The 22,027-nt window shown below is 38.3% G+C and overlaps 1 protein-coding gene across 12 annotated transcripts in view; it reads right to left on the reverse strand.

Annotated features, from left to right (window-relative positions):
- Nucleotides 1-22,021, reverse strand: part of LOC100742779 (potassium voltage-gated channel protein eag) — a 130,763-nt gene extending 108,742 nt beyond the window's left edge. For 6 of the 12 annotated variants that reach the window (XM_024366176.2, XM_033319676.1, XM_024366175.2 and 3 more), the window contains exon 1: nucleotides 20,834-22,021. In XM_024366176.2, coding sequence (XP_024221944.1) covers nucleotides 20,834-20,912 — 79 coding nt within the window. In that variant the 5' untranslated portion in view covers nucleotides 20,913-22,021. Of the gene's footprint in view, nucleotides 1-3,634; nucleotides 3,836-20,833 lie in introns of those variants that run through there. The other 6 variants (XM_012383104.2, XM_033319673.1, XM_012383105.2 and 3 more) reach the window with 3 other exon arrangements.
- Between the last annotated feature and the right edge of the window lie 6 nt (nucleotides 22,022-22,027).

Raw genomic sequence — 22,027 nt, forward strand, 5'->3', positions numbered from 1 at the left:
TGATCTTTCGATCGAGATCGCCGCTGCAATTGGATTCCATCTGCAATATTTTATCTGCTGTCTGACCTTTCCACGAGTAGATCTGCCACTCTGGTTGGTTTCAGGAAATATTTTTAGCTTCTAGGCTTTTTAGAAGTTTTACATTCTCCGCTCGTTGGCGACTCGTTATTTTTCCGCTTCGTTAATAAAGAAACACGATGGTTTTTTTTAGGTTTCTTTTTTTTTATTTTTAATTAGTTAATGCACACTATCCTAATATAACAGATAATTAAATATATTCGATTTTACGTCTTTGCGTCTTTGTGTTCTTTGTGTCTTCTCCGTGTACGATGTAGTTTAATGTGTAAAACGAGCTACTTTTTACTCGTATAATAATAACAACAATAGCGATAATGTGTAATAATCTTCCATGCAAGTAACTGCGTTGAGACAAACATTGTCAAAATAGAAACACATTTACCAAATGTCCAGCTGGGCAAATTGTAAAGTACAAATTAAATAATAAAAAAAAAATAGAAACATTTCTGAGAGAAGAAACTGTAACTGCAGATGTGGAGTATCAAAAAATAATAATGTCGTACATGTACATATAATAATATCAGTAATAAGGAATGCGTTAGTGTTTCGAACGATAAACTTAATTTTCCACACATTACAACTACAAATTACAACTAAATACTAAATTACAGATAAACGCAATTTTCAAAGTACTTAAATTATTACTTTTGGAAATATTCTACTACAAACGACGTACAAAAAATACTGTGGCTGAGAGTTGCGGAATTTCATTTTCATAATTAATACTTCATTACATTAACGAGACTCGACTTGCTAGCTTCTAAGTTTTTTAGGTTATATATCGAGTCAATTAGTCACATTATTTACCGAATGTCCAACTGGACAAATTGTAAAGTACAAATTAAATAATAAAAAGAAAATTAGTCATAGTGTTTGTCAAAGAATAAAATGAACGACGGTTGCGAATCGGAAGTTTAAAGTCATTAGATATACTAAGAAACGTTCGGACGAGGTCTGGAGAAAAGATTAATAGCCGTAAACTTTGCAGTACAAATAACGTGATTAATGTCGCAGGACTAAGGGAATTTCGTTCCAACTTTTTCCCCAAAAAACTTTCCCCTATCGAGAACAAAAATACCTAGACGTTTAAAATACGTGGAAATTGTACGAAGTTGCTGCGTTAAAGAATTATCGGTCTGAATTTAGCTGGAGGAACCTTTCAACGGTAGAAAAATCTGCTAAAATCAGCGTTCATTTCCAGAGAACAACTGTCCTAACATTTACGTAAGCCCCTTCGAAACGTTAACGTAGTTTCGGCAGGTATTTTTTTTTTTTTAGGTTTCGTGCATTTTTGCCAGGTTTACGTTTCTGAACTGATAGAAAAAGTTAGCGGAATATATTATTAGGTCGTGACGTCAAACAACAAAGTTCTAACAATTTGATAAATATCGGATATCGGCTAGAATTTCAGGCGAGGTTTCCGCGTGCTAATATCGTATTTCGTCGACCTGATATTAAACAAAAAAGAAAGATAACGTTAGAGCAAATGCTTTTATCGGTTGATCGTGCTTCGAAGCCCAAAATTGCCAGGAAGATTCGTACCATCCATTGTATCTACAAATCTTTCCACTGCGAAAACGTTTCCTCTGCTGTTACGTTTAAAGTTCGCGGTTTCGTTAAACCATCGTGTCATGGAGCGGTGAAATGACGTGTGAAAGTGGCACAAGCGAAGAACTATAGAGAATTTGAAGGGAAGTAGAGACGATAAAGACGACAAAAATCGTCAACCGATTAAATATTAACTTCATAACTTTAACGCGACGACTTTTTATTTCTTCGACGTTTCGCATATAGGGTGTCCCAGTATTGACGGTCAAGCTGGAGATGGCGACTGTACATGAGAAAATAAATCGGAAATTTCTATGGAATAAATTTTGTTCGTTCGAGGCTTTGTTTTTGAGAAAATCGACATTGAATTTCTTTCTTTCATTTCATTTTCTCTTGCACGCGTGCACTTGACTATGTCGTGGTTCAGCAGTTCTCGACACAAACCTGTATCTATTTACTTTATCCATTTATGTATTTAGAAACCTACTTATAAAATGAAAAGTTTATTCCAAAGACAACGCAAGTCTTCCGCAATTAAAAACGAGGATCACTTTGCCGTTCGAAAATTTAATTCGGTGAGCACATCTATGTGTATGTGGCATGGAGGCCAGCATCTTTAACAATTTGTGCATTAATAAAACAAATCGTAAGAATTACCTGCTTTGTTATTGCTCGTAAACCTACGGTAACGAACAACATTTTTTCCATATTTTCGACTTCTCGCGTACGACCATCTCGTCCAAGTTGCGCCATGAATGCTGGGACCCACTTAGACGCACAACTTACATGGAAGCAATACACTAAGTCAATTATAGACAAAATACTCATAAAAAGAAAACAGATGTACTGGCTAACTAGTCGCAACTCTAAACTCAGCCTGGAAAATAAACTAAAAATCTTTAAAACGATAATAAACCAATTTGCACGTACGGAATACCACTATGAGGCACAGCAGCAATGAGTCACATAAATAAACTAGAGGCGCCACAATCGAAGATACTCGGAACAATAGCCAACGTCCCATGATATGTCAAAAACGAGGATATACGCAAAGCTTAAAAATGCCAACTGTCAGAGAAGAAATCGGTAGGGACGCAAAAAAATATAAGGAAAGAACGGCAACACATCCAAAGCAGCTGGCTGCTGAAACGAGCGAAACTCTCATAAAAAGAAGACTAAAGAGAAAATACCCCACTGACCTCACTAAAGAAATAAAATAGACAAATTGGAAGATGGTATCCCACTGGGGGTAGCCATCCACGTGTCATTTAGCAATTAAGCTAGAAAAATTTACCGAATGTCCAGCTGGACAAATTAAATAATAATAATAAAAAAAAAAGAATGCTGGGACACTGTATATCGTAGATGACTCACAGGATAAGTAGGAAATATTCCCAGCTTGTATAAACCTGCGTTGGACAGAGTTTCACTCGAATAACGAACGAAGGTAAAGAATGAAACTTTATTCGCCAACCGATAAAGAAATATCCGAAATAGGACAAATATTTATCCGAATAAGAATTTGTCCGACTAAAAATTGAATCGCGTAACTTATTCGGATAGAATTATATATAAATATTATACGCAGATATTTATTCTATCAAATGACACATTAGAATATTTGTTGTTCGTTGGTGAATTATTCGCCTGGTAAATTAGCAGCATAAATTGTATCGATATCTGTACACACAATACTCGTAAGAAATTGCGTGGAAACAAACGATTATTCGTATTATTAATCGAAACATTTACGATCATTGTTATTCGGATAAATATAGGAAATGGTTACGTTATAACAAACAATTATTCCACATAATAAACATAATAACAACAATAATAATAATAATAATAACAAAAATATTCGACTAGTATGATTTATTGCAATAAATTATCTTGGATGAATATTTATTCAAATGATTAGAATAATACCCAGCTCTGATATAAACATACGTCCTGTTTGACTTTATTTTTAGGTTATAGTGGATTTTTAATTAACTTTATGTGCTACCTTTGATGACAGATGTTCGAAATGGTTCCCCTGGATTTCAATACAGGCTGGCCAAGTCCATACATCAGGCGCATGTCTGCTATTTCTTCATTGGAATAACGCACATTGGAATAATTCACGCTATTCATACACAACGCGACGTATTTCAATAATTTCAATCCGCACTGTTCTCGTGACTCGTACGTACATAGATACTGTCGGTAAGAGATGGCGTTTGTAAAATTCGACTGCGATATTGGCCGAAGGATATCAAGTTTTGTTTGTAAACAGTTCGGCAAGAGGAATCGAGAAACACAACATACGTCTATCGAACTGCGAAACCAAATCCGTAAGACAATATATACTTTATATGTTTATTTTTTTTTTATTATTTAATTTGTACTTTGCAATTTGTCTGGATATTCGGTAAATTTTTCTAGCTGCTTTATATGTATAGATAATTTATATGAAACTTTTTTTATTTTTCAGACGTGCTGAAGCCATTTTTAAACAAAAAAAAATCTGGTGAAAATAAATGCAAAACGATGTTGATACTTTGAAGAATCAATTGGAAATTAATTGTATCTATAAAATTGATACGTTCTCATCAACTTTCCATTTTTAGAATATGAAATATTTTTTGATATTTGGAATTTACATTTATTAAATATTTTTCAAATATTTGTTAAATACGTAAATTCAGATTATCAAAATCTTGCGATATCTTTTAATTATTTTTTCGCATATCTTAATTATTCCTGATTTTTAAATAACAACATATATTTTTTAAACGAAAAATTAGTAACGACAGATTACTATTCTAATTTTAACTATGTTAATTCCAATTTTGGGAATCTTCTCTGACCTCGAGAATCTTCTGACAGAATCTGAACGATTAAACGATAGAATTGCAGCTACGGGAAAGAGAAAGATGCCCAACAGCCGAAGAACCTCAAACGTGTTTAATTCTCGTTGAAAATTAACGTCGTTCAGGTTGACAGGAAATTTCCTTTCAACGATCGAACCGGATCGTTCTTCGATGAAATATCCGGCCAATTAATTGTTCTCCACTCGTTCCGTAAGCCTGATTTTCCTTCAATGCTGGATTAACGCGTTCCATTCGGTGTCTCCACCTTGACTTTTGACTTTGCCAACGAAGGAAAACGAAAAGCGAGAAAAAAACGGAACGGCGAATAAAAAAGAAAAAGCAAGGGAAATAGAAGAAAGTAGAGAAAAGAAGCAAAAGAGTGAAACAACGCGCACATATAGTACAGTGATATAGTACAGTGATGGGCAAACTTTGTTATACAATGGCAGCAAATATATTGCGTGTCAGAGACTGTGTGAGAGTTCTTATTTTTTGTTTCTTATTTATACATCATACGTATACGTATGTACAGTTTATTGCTATGTACAGTTATTTATATCGTATGTGGTAAAATTACTGTATGATAGGTGCCATAAAAATCTTCCTGAGGAGCTAAGTTCGTTATGAATAGATAACTAGAAATTTGGTTTGTCATAAGTAAGCTTAGTGTGCGCTTTCATGGAAATATGGGACAGAAAATATCGTCGTTTTATTGGGTGAAGAACGTAAAAATATTTCTGAAAGAAATATCTAGAAAATAACAGCAAAGAAATAAAATAGACAAACTGGAAGATGGTATCCTGCTGGGGATAGTCATCCATATGTTAATTAGCAATGAAACTAGAAAAATTTACCGAATGTCCAGCTGGACAAATTGTAAAATACAAATTAAATAAAAGAAAAAGACAAATTTAGAATATCAGAAATTAGGTTCGCCATAAATAAGATTACCAATTGGGATAGCTGCAAATAGAAAGATAATTCAGAGAATATCTTTATCTTCTGAGAAATTAAGTTTACTATAAATAGATAACTATAGTCGAAATAGATTATAGTTATCTGCTAGCTATTAGGTTGTCCGAGAAGTTTCTTTCGTTTTATATGGAAATAATAGATGCGCAATTTTTTTTCATTTATATTAGTTTATTGAATTATGCACGAACGTAATAATAGAAATAGAACGAAATGGATCGTACCTAATTGAATAAAATAAGATAAAACAGAAATTGTTGTTTATCTATTATCATCTTATAAGGCCAAAGAAACTTTTTGAACAACCTAATATGCATAGTCATCTGCGTAGACGACACTGTAGGTGTCATACGTCGAACTTTTTAGAAGAGATAAAAAATCCTCGATTTCAAATTATTTTCTAAATTCCAGTTGTTTTCGTTTTTACAAGATCCGAAACGTATATAAAATCCTAATGCATCGCGGAATTTTCTATTTCCCTCGCCAATGTAGTGGAATGTCATTGGAAAAGGGATTGGATTCGTATTGTAGGAAATGTACGTGCCCTCTCTCGGTCGCAGAGAAAACTGAATGCGCCAGTCATCTAAATTTGGAAGCACTGCAAGTACCAATACCGTTTGTCTCTAAAACAACTTGTAGAAAAAGTACAAAATATATTCTTCCCAGATGTTCTTTTTACTTTCATTACAAAAGTATATTTTACAATGTTCCAGGCAAAAATTGCAGCAAAATTAGTGATAAAAGAGTGAAAAATAGCTATCGCTTAACGCTACTCACATTGCTTCATACAGAGGCAACGTTCAACGTACCATCTTTTGGTGTCATCTTTTAACAATATTCATAATTATTCACAAATGGAAATTGCTCTTCAATCCTACACTATGGTATTCCCATTGACACATAGAATATTATTAGATAAAAACACAACACCCTTTCATTTTTGCACTTGCAATGCTGTCTACAAAGTATCTTCAATTGGGTTTACCCTAAACTAGGTTTTCCTTATATCTTACACCTTATAGCTTATCCTATAAATAATTTGACTAACTATGGATCTTTATTTAGATAAAACCACAAAACTATTTCATTTTTGCATTTGCAATGCCTCCTGCAAAACATCTTTAATTGGGTTTACCCTAAACTAGGTTATCCTTATACCTTACACCTTATAGCTTATTTTGTAAATAAGTTGACTAACTGTGGATGTTTATTTAGATAAAAACACAAAATACTTTTATTTTTGCACTTGCAATGCCTCCTGCAATACATCTTCAATTGAGTTTACCATAAACTAGGTTTACCTTATACCTTATCCTATAAATAATTTGACTAACTATGGATCTTTATTTAGATAAAACCACAAAACTATTTCATTTTTGCATTTGCAATGCCTCCTGCAAAACATCTTTAATTGGGTTTACCCTAAACTAGGTTATCCTTATACCTTACACCTTATAGCTTATTTTGTAAATAAGTTGACTAACTGTGGATGTTTATTTAGATAAAAACACAAAATACTTTTATTTTTGCACTTGCAATGCCTCCTGCAATACATCTTCAATTGAGTTTACCATAAACTAGGTTTACCTTATACCTTATCCTATAAATAATTTGACTAACTATGGATCTTTATTTAGATAAAACCACAAAACTATTTCATTTTTGCATTTGCAATGCCTCCTGCAAAACATCTTTAATTGGGTTTACCCTAAACTAGGTTATCCTTATACCCTACACCTTATCTTCTAAATAAGTTCACTAACTGTGGATCTTTACAGGAGAAAATAATTCTGCGAGTACTAGGAAAATTACAAAAAGTCTGAGTAAAATTGAACAAGAGCCGCAGTTTAGCCACCGCTATGGTATAACTTGATTTTTCTTTTCCTGGAAGAGCTCTCTTCTCGATGATTGGCCGTTGTTTAACGACATTGTTAAAGGGTTAACAGGCAATTGTCTGAAGAAGTCAGCACCAGGTAACACGTGCTGACGTGTCGGCGAATTTGATTCGCCAGGCATTTTTCAGGAGGACGAAAAACAGGCGAGCGAGCGTACGTGACTGCCAGTCCTCTTCACGAACCCTCGCCGCTGGTTAATTCATTCTCGGCGCGTTTGAATTGAGAACGTAACAACCTGTGCATAAGCAGCGGAAGAGAGGAGTTTATGCTTCGCTCCTTTGCCACGGCAGAAAATATTGAAACGCTGTCGCGGTGTTAGCCCAACCACAATCAATCTTCGTGGCTTCCCATTAACTTGAATTTACCATTCGCAGATGCCAAATTGTGGACAAACTTTTTATTTGTCACGATGAAGTAATAGCGAGTACGTCGCGAAACGTTAATTTTCCACAACAACAACATAATTCAAAATGTCAGGATTTCAGAGAAAACTAGCTTGAACGATCTCAACTGTTACAAAGCTGCTTTCGTGCAGTGAATTTTTGTGATTCATCTGCACTGTATATGAGAACTGTATCGATAGAAAATACAAGGAACAATTGTTTATTCTGTACCGATGATGACTCAGAACCTAGGAATTTGTAAGAGCAAAAGAGGAAGATTCAACAGATGAGGTCTTTAGAGTTGGATATCTCGCTGATTTGTTGGAACAACGACGAAACTCGAGAGCCACAAGCGTCGATACTGTGAAGATTGTTGAGAAATGTTAGGTTGGCATGATCGCTAGTTACTACAAGCTAAGTTGGTACGACTTCTAACGACGCTCTTTTGTCTTAGAAGTCGACCACGTGTTAATTGACCGAGTGTATTCTGTGTGTTAAGACGCGTTGTACGAGGCGATAAAATATATTGGAGAAAATCGAATCCGCGTGAATCGATTAATTAATAAAGCCAAACCTATATCCTTTAACAAAGATTTTATCTACTGAATCTTCATCTTTTGCTATTAAATTGAATTCCTCTATTGTATAGGTATGCTGAGTGGCAGAGAAGATATTTAGATGATAAGATAATAATGGCTATGTATATAGTCGAACTGTACGATAACTTTCGCTATATTGAACAAACTCTAAACAAACTGGATATTGAAGTTGCACTTCCTACATAGATCGACCTAATCTAAACGTTCATCGGTGTATCTACGCAAATATGATCCAAACTTTTTTCATTCGCTTCGCATAAATTACCAAACTAACTACTTACACTTATGGATTAACAAGATTATTCTTACAATTTTTTATGTAAATTATATCATTTCTATCGCTTTAATTATATTATCCACCATGTATTATTCCTTATTGTTACAATGATATTATTTCTATGTTCGATGGAGACCTAGTTAATTAAATTATTAACGTATCGGGGTTTGTTCCAGTGTTGCTGACACTGATATTACGATTAACGATATCAATGAACAATTAGCAATATCGATATTAATAGCTTCGACGCTAATTAATAAAAGATAACAAAAGTTGTTGAAAGTTTGCTAACAGATAACCGTATCGAACGAATGTAATAGATTCGACCACTTTATCACCCTATTCGAAGTTCTTGAAACGCTACAGCCAATGATTCGACGAATCACGACGCGTATTCCTCAATCGAATCATGTCACGCTATTGCAGTGGTTCATCAAAAATCCATTGGGATAATGCACCGAGCTAATGTTACGAGATCGATCTAACGCCACTTTGGCATAAATACTTTTTCACCGCCTCATAGCTTATTAACCGCTAAACAACCCCTTTACAAGGAGTTAGTCTCGCTGAAAATACGAATTACGATAGTCTTATCTCATTTATCCAGACCTATTTTATATTTTTTTTATAAAGGAAAATAGGCAAGTTGAGCCTAAGCATTTGTTTTAGCTACCAGATACGATAATAAATACTGAACATTGTATATTTTGTGTAATTTTACGTATTTTACTTATATGTATACGGATATTTATATTTCGATGAAATCAAATAAAAAAATACAACATACTAAATGTTGCAATAACTATTGAGTCGTCCGGGAAGTTAGTTCCGATTTACATTTCGATTCGATATAGATTTCTCGAATTATACGGGCGCCATTTTGTTTCATAACCTTTCTATATCTTTCACGCAACTCGAATGTCCTATCCTTCCATAATCTCTCAGGTTTTTCTGCGAAAAACTTCCCGATATGATCTTTCGTGTCGCCCAAATTACTTAAAAATTATCCAATGAATAAGGACGCGAATAAATTTGTTAATTACGGTAATCGGTCTTTTAATCGCTATGCCGCGGCGATAGTTCGTGTACCACCGGTGGCGCATGACGTCCCTTGGGGAAGATACGAATGTACCACCGGTGGTTCAGCTCGTTGTGAACGTGTTAAACGAATGAAACTGCCACGGTGCGGGTTATATAAACACGAAGTTTCATACGCTTTATGTCAACGTACGAACGAGGCTTGGTGACCTTCTATGAGCGCGTTCGTCGCTTTATACGCGTATTACTTTCTGCACGACCCTCGTCTCCAACGTTTTGAGGGAACGTCAGGATAGCAGTGGGGTATTGACGATTGAAGAATTTCTGAGTGTCGAAGGGAACCAGTCTGGAGGCAATGGGGAAGGTCATGGAGGAGACGGATAAAAAAGAAGAGGGAAAGTGAAGAAGAGTGGGGACGGGGTTCTGATGGTAAAAAAATAAAAAGAAAATGAAAAGAAAAGCCTGAAAGAAAGGTCTTTTATCGTACACGACATTTGAATTAACCACTAATTGTAAGATGTAAGGGGAAATCATTTTTAACCAGGTAGCTCTTTGAAAAGCGTGTACCTGATGTGCTTGGCAAAAAGTAAGCGATGACAAGTATACTCGTCAAACACGGAGTATGTGTGGCTGCTATGATATAGAATTAAGTTGTAACGAAATGGCTGTTTTATTTTTTAATTTTATTGCTGAATTTTATTATAACTCGTCGTAACACGAAATACTGCCATTTCTTTGTGACGAGTATACTCGTCAGAAACGGCTAACTGGTTAAGCCGCAAGGCAAAAGGATTACGAATAATAAATAAAGATGAGCTGATTATGCACGGATTATGTACTTTGTCCAAGGACGTGGAACGATTTCGAAGGTTCGAAGATTATGGCGAAAAGAAATTGGTACATGCTTTGTTAGATTACATTTACTCCAATACAAGTGGTTAGAAATGAAATTCCATATGTATTTGCATAGGATTGCGATCCTAATAGCGGTATGGTTAGGTCAAGTCAGGTTATTGCGGACCGAGCCCTCCAGATCCCACGAAAGATCTAACCTAACCTAACTTTTCAACACGATCGTCCCACGCCTTGAACAAAGTACGCGTTACTCAAATAAGTGACTTCCCCTCTACAACATATTTCAAGATAAAGATCATTCGAGCTTTCAAGTCCTCTTTTGTGCATAATTACCAAAAATATACGGTATATTCTGTTTAACGGTAACCTTACCAAGCCCAGTCAAATGACCGGTTTGAAAATTTAATTAAAAATTGTACATTCGTCGTTATTTCCTTTGTTCGTCTAACTTTATATAAATCCTTACATTACCAAAAATTGTTAATCGGATAATATAAGAATCTACATAAAATTAGACCAACAAAGGAAATAACAATGAATACACAACTTTAACAAAAATTTTGAACCTGGTAATTCGACCAGGTCTGGTAAGGTTAGTGTCAACTGGAAACGCTCAAATGTCTGAACAAATACGAACGATGTGAAAAAATGTTTCAGACAAAAGTCGTGTAGTATGGGAGGGAGATACGTCGTACTTCTATCCATTTGATTCATTTTATCCTGTTGAGATATGTATAATTTTCTGTGCTGGACTAGGTTAAATGCGTAGTAGAGATACTTGTATGCGAATATCAGTGTGTGGAAGTATGTGTGTCGCAGCGTCTCGAAAACAAAGGAATGTAGACTCTTCAGTCGGTTAAGAGTCGGTTAACAGTCGGGTATAGAAGAAAGTGCTGAGACGCGTGCAAGCGTGTATCGATGAATATATAAGGAATCGTTCATGAAATAAATATTTCATTATTTTAATATTAATCCTCAGTATAAATTTAGTGTTCCTATAACATTATTTCGGCTTTAAAGATCCACAATTTTCAACATATCCTACGATAACTTTGAAACAGTTTACAAAGAAGAGGTTAGAATCTTTCAATAGATAGCTTCATTTTCGATCGCATATTCTCTCCCGCCGACTTTCGTAAGTTTTCCTTTACAGACGTAAAAACGTGTAGAACGTCCCACAGGATATCATATAACTTTCCTCTGAAACATTTCCTCGCGTCCGAATCTTTCCAGATATTTCAGACTCGCCATTTAATCAGGACACGCTGTATATTTTGCACATTCGTACTTCGTGGATTTTTACGCTTCCTAATAAAAGTCCGACTGATTACCGCAAATCTGATTCCCTAGTTCTGAAATATCAGAGAGTCCAATCAACAGACTGTCTACCGTGTTCCTAAAGTTTCTCGACCTCTGTGATATATAAAACAGCAGAAAGATCCCGTTACGTGTCGTAATTCGGTTTCCTGATCAGATTCGTCAGCAGTTTCTCGAGACGGATTTCCCATCTGCTCAGGACGAACGCGTTGACGGGTCACGGTCTCTAATTTCAGGATAGTCGTCGGGGCCACGAGCGACCGATGGGTTAGGTTGGAAGTCAGGATGATGCCTTTGCAGCTCCAGGGAATATTCGGAAGTTTTCCGCAAGACTCGAAACGCTGCACGATGGCTTGCGAGAAGCTGAATCGGATATCGAATCTTCAAGTTGGACAGACTTCGACTTTCGGAGTTCTCGCCAGAGATCACCGAAGTGAAATAAATATTTTTAGCGTTGAACTCGGGGATTCTATATAAATTGCTGGCCATCCGATCTTTCCAAGATTATATTAGGTCATCCCATAAGTTCGTGCCGACTTTTGTGTATATATTTCATGTGTCGATTTATAAACATACGGCGATAAGGGACCAATGCACTTGAGCTTAGCTGATCGAGAACAGGCTAGAGCAGATTTTCGTGGGTATAAGATCGTAATATAACGAACACAGTGACTTCTAACGGTAAAAAATCATGAGTGAAATGCGTATCCATTTTCGACGTCCCATGTTATATAAATTTCGGAAAGGAAGTTCTGTAACAATTGCCACGAAAAACATATGTGCCGTTTACGGAGAAAATGCGCTTTCATCTCGCACCTGTAGGAAGTGGTTGCAACGTTTTAGAGCTGGGAATTTCTGTTTAGAAGACGAGGAACGCTCCGGGCGTCCTGCTCAGACAGACGAAGATAAAATTCGGGATCTTATTGAAAGATCACGAAATTTGACAGTTCAAGAGATGTCGAATGTTCTGAAAATACCTAAGACAATGGTGCATAGGTGTTTAAAAAAGATAACATATATAACCGCTCGAAAAACGGCACGAACTTATGGGATGACCTAATAGTATTCTAGACAATTGTATTTTAAGAAAAATTGATTCCTTCAAGAGAAAAAAATCCTTTCAGAGACACCTTTTACGTTCTGGAATATTAGAACCATTTAGTAACTTGTAAAGCGATAATAATTATTATTAACAATGTCTTCTTCGTGGAATAACGAGGATAATTAACGAACTCCTATTGCAAGAACGAGTTACATGTATCACAGCAAGGTAAGAATTGAATAGCAATAGACCTATTCTACTGTAGGAACAGACTTGTTCCACTGGCGAACCTATTCTACTGCACAGACAGACCTGTTAGATAATGACTATAACTAAAATTATGACTGCAATTAAAACGCGAAGAAAATTTCGTTTCTTTCCTTTTTGTAGGTTCACAGCCTCAGTGTATACTTATATTAACCGTAACAAAATTAATAATAAGGCAAACAGTTGCGCCACATACTGCGTAATACGTGCAAGAATCAGCGAACGTCTACGAGGAACCGCAATAGTCGCAGGATTTGGTACAAAGCTGTACGACGAAAACACAATTACGTCCGATTGATTTTACTAAAACTACCATCGTGTCTCGAGTAATCGCGCAAGCAGGAATCCAAAATCCGTGATTTCTGCTAATCGAGTAGTTCCAACGTTCGTCTCTGTAGTTGCCAACATCATTGGCCAGCAACTTCATAAATCTGTGGCGGATCGGTATCAATAGGACGGGCGATCCGCGGGTACCAACCGTCAACACCAGAGGGCTACGACGTCTGTCTATCTCACTATCGAATATACGAGCGAATGATACTGTTAGAATTTAATCTTGGAATTAGGATTAGTATTCTGTGGAAGACACAATGTTTGTGTTGAAATAATACAATGTGATATTTATTAAACAATTATTTCAAGAGTTATAAATGTGCGTTCTGGAATGTAGACAGTTGGCTAGTTATTCACAGACTGACTGGCTTAGTGACCCATGGCCCTTGAAAAGGTTTAGAGCGCCACTCTCTATGCAGTAAATGAGTGTGACCTGTGTGGATGTCTGTGTGGCGTCACATGTGGCACAGAACCTTCTAGTAGCTTCTCGACGTGCCCATCTAGAATGTTCCATCCATATCCTCACGTTTCTTCCGGCGTTTTTTGAAAAAGCATGCACGTGCTAACTGCCGTGGTGCATCTCACGAACGCACGCTAGTGGGGATGGCGCTGGACAACGAGCGGAAGAATCCGTATGATCAAACACCTTATCTGCATGCGATTGATATCGTTGTATTCCAACAATAAGTATAAGTACAAGTATAGTGTATAAGTTTATGCTGATCCATAATCTTACTCTCATAGTGTTGCAATACAATAGAATCTTAATAAATGATACTGGTGGTTGTACTACACATCGTCACCTTTAAACCTAAAATAAAGTAAGTAATTGTAATATTGAAAGTATAGAAGCTGATGAATATACTTCAATATTGAATAATTTGATAAATTAAGAAAGAATAATATTCACATGTGGTATTTATTACCATATGAGTATTGGGCGTCATGATAAATATGTGGCGGATCGGAAAAAAACGAAACGCACAACTCTCTTTTTATCTGGCAACGACAACCTCCGCCAAAAATCCTCCGTTCGCTCTCCAAGGAAAACCCGTTTCTTTCCCTTCCCTTTTCTATCCTTTTCCATCGGTGTGCTTCGTACTCGTAATAAATAACTGCGAACAGAATTTTACGCGGAATAAAGCCACGTATCGTAACTCGTGCAAGGAGCCGATACATGAGACGACGAAGCTAACGAGACGAAATGATGAAAAATGCATTGGATCGTGCAGAAGCAATTTCGATGGAGGGGCGCGGTAATTCGTAGGAGCAAGCCACGGTTAAAATTTCATCAGAAGAAACGACGTGTCGTATGCACCGACCTAATAAAGGAAACGCGATACCAGATCGAAAGTTCGGAATGCTATATGGAATCTACTGCAGCAGCCAGCTGGCAAAAATTCCCAAAGCAGGACACCGGTGGTTCCACTGTAATTCCGGTAACCCAAAGTCGTTTGGAACAGCACGGTCTCTGAAACGAGCCTCTAGGGCTCCTTCGTTATAAATGCTCGTGTTCCCTCCTATCTTCTCTACGCTGCCGAAAGTAATCAGACAGTTTGTCAGCGGACTCGGGGAGTACTTGCAATCTGCGTTGAATTTCGAGCGTTTCAAGTTCTCTGACGCCTGGTGACGCGATTTCAGAAGGTTACAGTTGCCGTTGACGTTCCTGATGAGACGAGGTCGCGTTATGTTTGCTCTCGTTGTTCCTTAAACGAGGAAGAGTTGCAAAGGTAGAACCTAAAGGCAACTTATAATAGTCGTTTACAGAGAAGATTGCTAAAACTGTTCGGTAGAGCCCGCGGATATGTTGGAAGATTATTTTTATTAAGACAATGTTCTAGCAATGAAACGTAGATACGGCGAATGGGTAGATAGTGGCGAAAGTGTTCGTACGCCGTGTAAGAAGATTGCTTTTAGTAAGACAAAGTTCTATGAAAGAGATGTAAATATGTTCGAATGGTAGATAGTGGCGAAAGTTAAGTGTACGCCGTGTAAGAAGATTGCTTTTAGTAAGACAGTGTTCTGTGAAAGAAATGTAACCGTAAATGTAATAATAAATGTACGTAAATGTAAATGTTGTACGTTCTCTGAGATGGCTGTTTTCATTAATATTGCGCAAATCGTATTTTGACATGATTAATTAAAGTGCTTGCTGTAATTAACGAGGACTTAGATAGATTTTATTTATTTAATATATTATATACGTCGGGTTGGGATCGGAATTTTGGGCGCGTGACGACTCTTCGCGTGGACTAGCCATCGTTTCACAAAGCCGAGATTATATTTACACGTATCTACAAGTGTGGCGGATCGGTATCAATAGGACGCAGACAGGTCGAGGCATCAACGCGGCGTAAAGGGCTACATCAGGCCAACACCAGAGGGCTACGACGACAACGAGTCTGTCTATCTCGCTAGCGGTCGAATATACGGACGATTGATACAAATAACTCACCTTGCGAGACTCTCTACGTCTAAGGTAGAGACTACCGGGTATAGCCTTACTGACGAGTCCACCTGTAGTCCCGGGACGAAACGCAAAACTCTCTTTTCATCCGCCACACAAGATTATCACAAAGCTTAACAAATAATAAGTCTAATGAATAATAAGTTTGACGAACAATGAAGTTAGTGAATAATAAATTGTACGAATAATTAAGTTCAACAGATAATAAGTCTAATGAATAACAAGCTTAACGAATAGTAAGCTTAATGAATAATATGATCTACGAATAATAAATTTAATGGGCACTATTAACAATGTTTTTGGGTTCAAACGAATCCACGGTCAACGAGATAACTCTTTACTAAGCGTGAAATAATCAAACGATTGACGAAAATGCTCGAGAGTGTCACTCTCCAAGGCAATCGCACGAATGCCAGCCTCGTGGAGATTTTTCTCGCTGTACGATTGCCTTTTGTTTTCTATACTCGTTTGGAAACATCGAGAAGGTTCCAAACGCCCGTTGCTAGGCAGTCTCTGCCTGCAGTTTGATCATTGATACAATGTATGTCCCATTGTATCGGCACCTCAGAGGCAGCCTCACACGTGGCTAGGCCCGCTCTCGAGGCCGCATGCCGCCACAACCACACTTCTCGGAAAACCCATACAAACACTCCAGACCTCCGTTAGGCAAAACGTTTATCTCTCGCCACGTTCGGCGACCAACTGTCACCTCGAACCCAATCTCGCTATCACAAATTTTAAACAATTACAGCTATGATAAAATTTAGGCTAAAGCACTAGAGGATGTTCCCAAAATTTCCAAGGAAAGGCTTTGGCTTTCTCTTCATCTCTGACGTATATAATACATAGATTTCTGCAGGATAAGTAAGTAAAGTAAATGATAAAGAAATTGCGAGGATACTTTAACAAGTTACATCAATTTCGTACAAGATATATGTCTCTAGACAATGTATACGCGTAAAACATATAAAATCAATATGCTTTAGCGAATTTCATGTAACTTACTCATTGTACAAATGTTCTCATAATAATATTAAATTCAGCCATTATGCAAGTTTGTCGCTTATCATAGGAAAAGAAGCTATGTAACATGAAACAAATAAAAACAAATAAAACTATACAACTGCTTTGACGTATTAAACGATTAATTAACGATGATTCAATTAATTCAATAACGTATCATAAACAAGTATATGGAACATCCAGCTGTGCCCATATTGCTATAATAAGTCGATGGCGAATTTTTATGCAATACTGCATACATGCAATATTTTACAGAATACATTTACAGAAAAATATTCAAAGTATAGCGTTTGCTCTAACGCTTGACAGATAAAACAATTTTCTATCGTGGCTCTACTCTTCCAATCATATCCTCAAAAAATATGAGTTTCTATAAAAATCCACCGTCTATGAATAGCAGTCACTGTATATAAATTTCGCGTGGCGTGATCAACGTGTTGACGAATCGAATACATTCGAATGATCGACTACGGGCAACCGTTTCCTCGTATTCATCGAATATTAGTGGAAAAGGCATCGTCTCGAGAGAATCTCTGATCGAGAGTGTGCTCGAGCCGCGATAACAACGAAAAACGGTCGGCCACGGACTGTTGGCGTTGGTCAAAGGTCACTGACGATGAATAGGCTGTTGCAAAAGGGTGAAACCAAGTGTGGGCGGCATTGACCCATTAACTAGAGTACGTCGGATTCCCAAGATTCACGGGGGGATAGAGGCGCGCCTATCCTGCAACCTCAATCAAATTATGTATAACAAGATACAGTATGTATAACGAGAGAACACGTTCTGAGATGGAATAATTGTTCACGACCGTATGGTATAATTTATTCGACCGTATAACGTGCATGAGTTCGTATTCAAATATTACACACACAGAGAATTGCGCTGTGCTGGTCTCGCGTGTTGGACCAATATTACCTGATATCGTTTCGCTGTTTGAAATGATACTAATTTTGCTGGTATAATAGAATCTTCAATTTTACGTTTTCACGATGTTCGTGTGATATACAGGGTGTCTGGTTTTAACCTCTTAGGTACAGTCGAATTTTGTGCGGGGCTGTTTCTCTGTACGGCAGAGAACCTAAAACGAGAAGCTACCTGAAGTGTTCGATTCTTGTACAAGCACAAGATACACATCTACGTATCTCTCTTTCTCTATAATTTTCCTATTTTTCCATTCGTCTTAATTCCACTTTTGCCTCTATTTCGGCGTTCGATAACTATGATAAAACCGAATCCGTGTACACATTAAAAACGTCGACAGTATAAATGTAACCTACGGATTGGTTTCTCTTTCCGAAATAATTTCTCTATCGATTGCTCTTCTCTAATAATTTCCTATTTTCTCAACTCGTCTCTGATGGCTTTTAATCTCCCCCTATTTTCGGTAACTTCCGCTCGGCTCGGTTTACCGTGTAATCGAATTTAATCGCTTTGAGTTGGAAAATACAGCAGCGCACAAAAGTATTATACGACGATGTGAGATTCGACGCTGTCGTAGGATCTTTAATAAAATATTCGTTAACGAAGATAATTAGCCAGCTTACGCCCCTTACGCTCTTTGCTGTTTTACCTAACAAGCATCTTCTCCAAGCTTCGAAGAAACTGCGAAGGACGCGCAGGTTTACAGACGTTACTTTTGCGCGACCGTGTATCTCCGTGCGTCAAACAACGTTCGTTTTAGCGCACTTAAGCCAGAAACGGGGAAGGCCAATTAAAGCTCAGCTCGTTACCAAGCTGCTCGGCCGCGTTACTTCGCACGTGCGCCGCGAATCCAGACAAACGCGATAAAAGACGCGGGGGGACGATATCGTGAAATACACGCTCGCTCATCCAATTATATTAATTAAATATCTGTCGGCGAGATGGTAAAGAGGGCAACACGGCCGATAACGCCGACCATTTGTAAATGAATCGCACGAGAATGATATTTTTTCATCGCGTGAAGGAGGAATTTTTTTCCTACAGGTATACGTTGTTACTGTAATTCAACCCTTGAATTGAATACGTTACTTGAATTCAAACCTTCCCCTATAGCAATGACTGTTATCACTCATCAAAAAGCTCCTATTCTACCTTCACGCTTCTTAATATTTGATACCGTCGCTATATTCTAATTTCTGGTAACATGCTTGTTACTCGACCTTCTTATAAATCCATAAATATCCTCGGTCTATCGTTCATCGAGTTCATCTTTTCACAAGCAGTAGAACTTATGGCGCAAGGCAGTGGATTTTCCGATATCTTCGAATCCGAGGAACCATCGTTCTTACGTAGTTTGAGATCGCCACACGTGTCCAAGAGAAATTGGAATACCGGAACAATTTCATCGTCGCTGCGACTAGCGCATCTTCGCTAACAGAATGGTACACTGGTATCTAACAGAGATAAAATTCCATTACTCGATATACGTATCTATATAGTACTATAAGACCGTACTATATAGTAGAATATAGTAAAATCCATTTATTGGAGCGAAATTTTAGCTGATACCCGTTTAATCGAACTTCTACCGATTGAATTCGTTTATTTGGGCGTGAACTATCGTGCGAGCGAAAAGTAATACGTTGGCAGGAAAATTGGTGGAGTCCATTTAAACGAACGTATAACATATATTACGAGTGAAGCACGGCCAGTGTTCTACCGTGCAGACAGACTTATACCACTGTAGTAACAGACCTACTATTTACTGCAGCGACAGACCGATTCTCCTGCAGTAGGAAAACGTGAGAAGGTAATTTCTATTGAACACAGAGGCTTAGATCAGGAAGCCTCGAATTGCATCAACGATATAAACCCGAGCCGTGCAAGCTTAAAATCCTTTTCTGCGTGTAACTCATGTACGTTGTATCTGTAAACAAGAAGGTGCGATTCAAGTAACGTTAGCCTCTGGCGTGTCCGCTCTTCGACCGCTATAGGTATAGCGAAAGGGTTAAATCGTGTAACGAAGCAGAACCTATCATGGTCATCGCGAGTAATCTCGTTATACGAGGGGGGCAACTTTTATCTCTGCACACTTGCCGCGGTTACGTAAAGTTATTAGCTTGACCTATATTTCCACGACGGTGAAACAGAGGGAAGAGGGTGGAGGGGAATGCGAAAGAGCACGCACTAAAACCCCGCGAATAGTCGGGAAATTGGTCTTAGGAATCAATTTATCCCTTTTTTTTCTCTTCCTCTTTCGTATTTCTGCGCTCGAACAATATGAGAAATTTATGAAAAGAATAAAAGGTCGTATGCAAACCGGCGATGATATCCGGTACGGCTTCGTATTTTTCCAGACATTATTAAAAAGTTTAATTTAAACGTATATCGCTGGCTAATTACGAAGAGAAAAGTACGTCTCGAAGGAACAATTCGTGGCAAATAAATGCCACGAAACAAAGGCTTTTACAGCTTAAGAGAATACTTTATGATACAGTTACTGCGTTTCTTGTTTGCTATGTTTTCTTATGCGAAATATCGCACTTTACTGCAGTGCTACTAAAAGGAGACTCGAATGTTTACAGCTACGATAATGGTGCAAAGAAACTCATTTTACACTTTCTTGCAGCTATTATCTATTCGCTAGAAGCGTGCAAATCTGGAGTTTCCTCGAAATAATTAGAGCATCGTTTTTTTATCAGTTTCATTCGATTTGATCCGCTACTCGTAAGAATAATCAATCAAATATAGCGCTTCTTTGTTCTCTTTCTTCTAATCGATGCGATAGAACCATTCGTAGTAACTATTCTTTAATTCTTCCAACCAATGTAATAGAACCAATGTGTATTTTATATTCATTCGCATATTATACACATTCTATAATAGTTACGTATACATACGTATATTCCACAAAACGATTAATAGGAAAAAGAAACCAATTAAAGTCGTGTGTCGTACTCACGTTGACTGCTGCTCCGTCTAATGATGTTCTCGAGGAATGTGTTTTGCGGGGCGACCAGGCCCCTGCGCCCCCCTGGCATCCTTTCTTCCTTGGATGATCCCGGATCCTGGTCGCTGCGGCTATCAGGACCTCGTCCAGCCTCTAGCTACGACGATTACGTGCTGTCTTCCTCGCCGCATGTCCAGCCTTCTTCTCTCGATCTTTCCTCTTCTCTTCTATTCTCTCTTAATACTTTCTTACAGCTGCACAGATGCACACGCGCGACAACAAGCTGTACGTTCACTAACTGAATGTCATGACTCGAGGGTAGTTCACCATTGTGGTATCGCCCGAATCACCTGTCGACGGTTTCACGTCCGCCTGGAACCGGTCCAAACGAGCACAACCGCCGCGACCTGCTATACGCCTTTCCAAACACGCTGTAGCAACACGCTCGACCAATTGTCCCGTACACGTCCGTGTAAATCCTCGGGCGAGATAGTTCGCACGTTCTATAGCGTGACAGTGGCCGGAAACGTTCGTCCGAACTTCCGATCTCGCAGTCCTCTGACCTTCCACAGCTGGGACCGGCCAGACCGATAGAAGCTTGTCGATTCTCCAACACAACACCCAACAGTTTCTCCCTACGTGTATATAATACAGAACACTCGGGCCAAACCGGACTACGAGAAACTAAAAGGAAAATATGTAAGAAACTAAAAATAATAACGCGAATTATCCAGGACAGATCTTGGACGATTTCAGGATCCACCTGGCAGTAACCTAGACGTCTCTGTCGTCACCTGAACGCGAACGGTCCTCCGTTGCTCCAACGATCAGCGTTCCTATACCTCCTCCAGCTTGGTACGTGCTCCAGTTCCGCATCCACCGTGGATACGACTCGCGACGGAGCAACTGGAGACCTTTGACTCTTCGTCGTCGATGAACGAACGTCGATCGACGACCGTAAAGAAGACAGGAAGATGGGGGAGAAGATGGTGGTGGAGGACGATGATCCGGATTTATCGAGGCACCGACCACGACAACGTCGATGGGCTCGCGGAACTGTCCCCGGCTGGTGGACGCGCGATCGATGACCCATCTAACCGCAGTCCTTCCAGGTGATCGCGCGCGCTATCACGGAAACCCGACGGCAAGTAATTAGACGACTGCGCGCTACCTGCCACCTCGTTCTCCACATCCTCGGCGTCCTCC

The sequence above is a fragment of the Bombus impatiens genome, unplaced genomic scaffold (genome assembly GCF_000188095.3).
Source record: "Bombus impatiens unplaced genomic scaffold, BIMP_2.2 scf_0203, whole genome shotgun sequence".
In the NCBI taxonomy this organism is placed as follows: domain Eukaryota; kingdom Metazoa; phylum Arthropoda; class Insecta; order Hymenoptera; family Apidae; genus Bombus; species Bombus impatiens.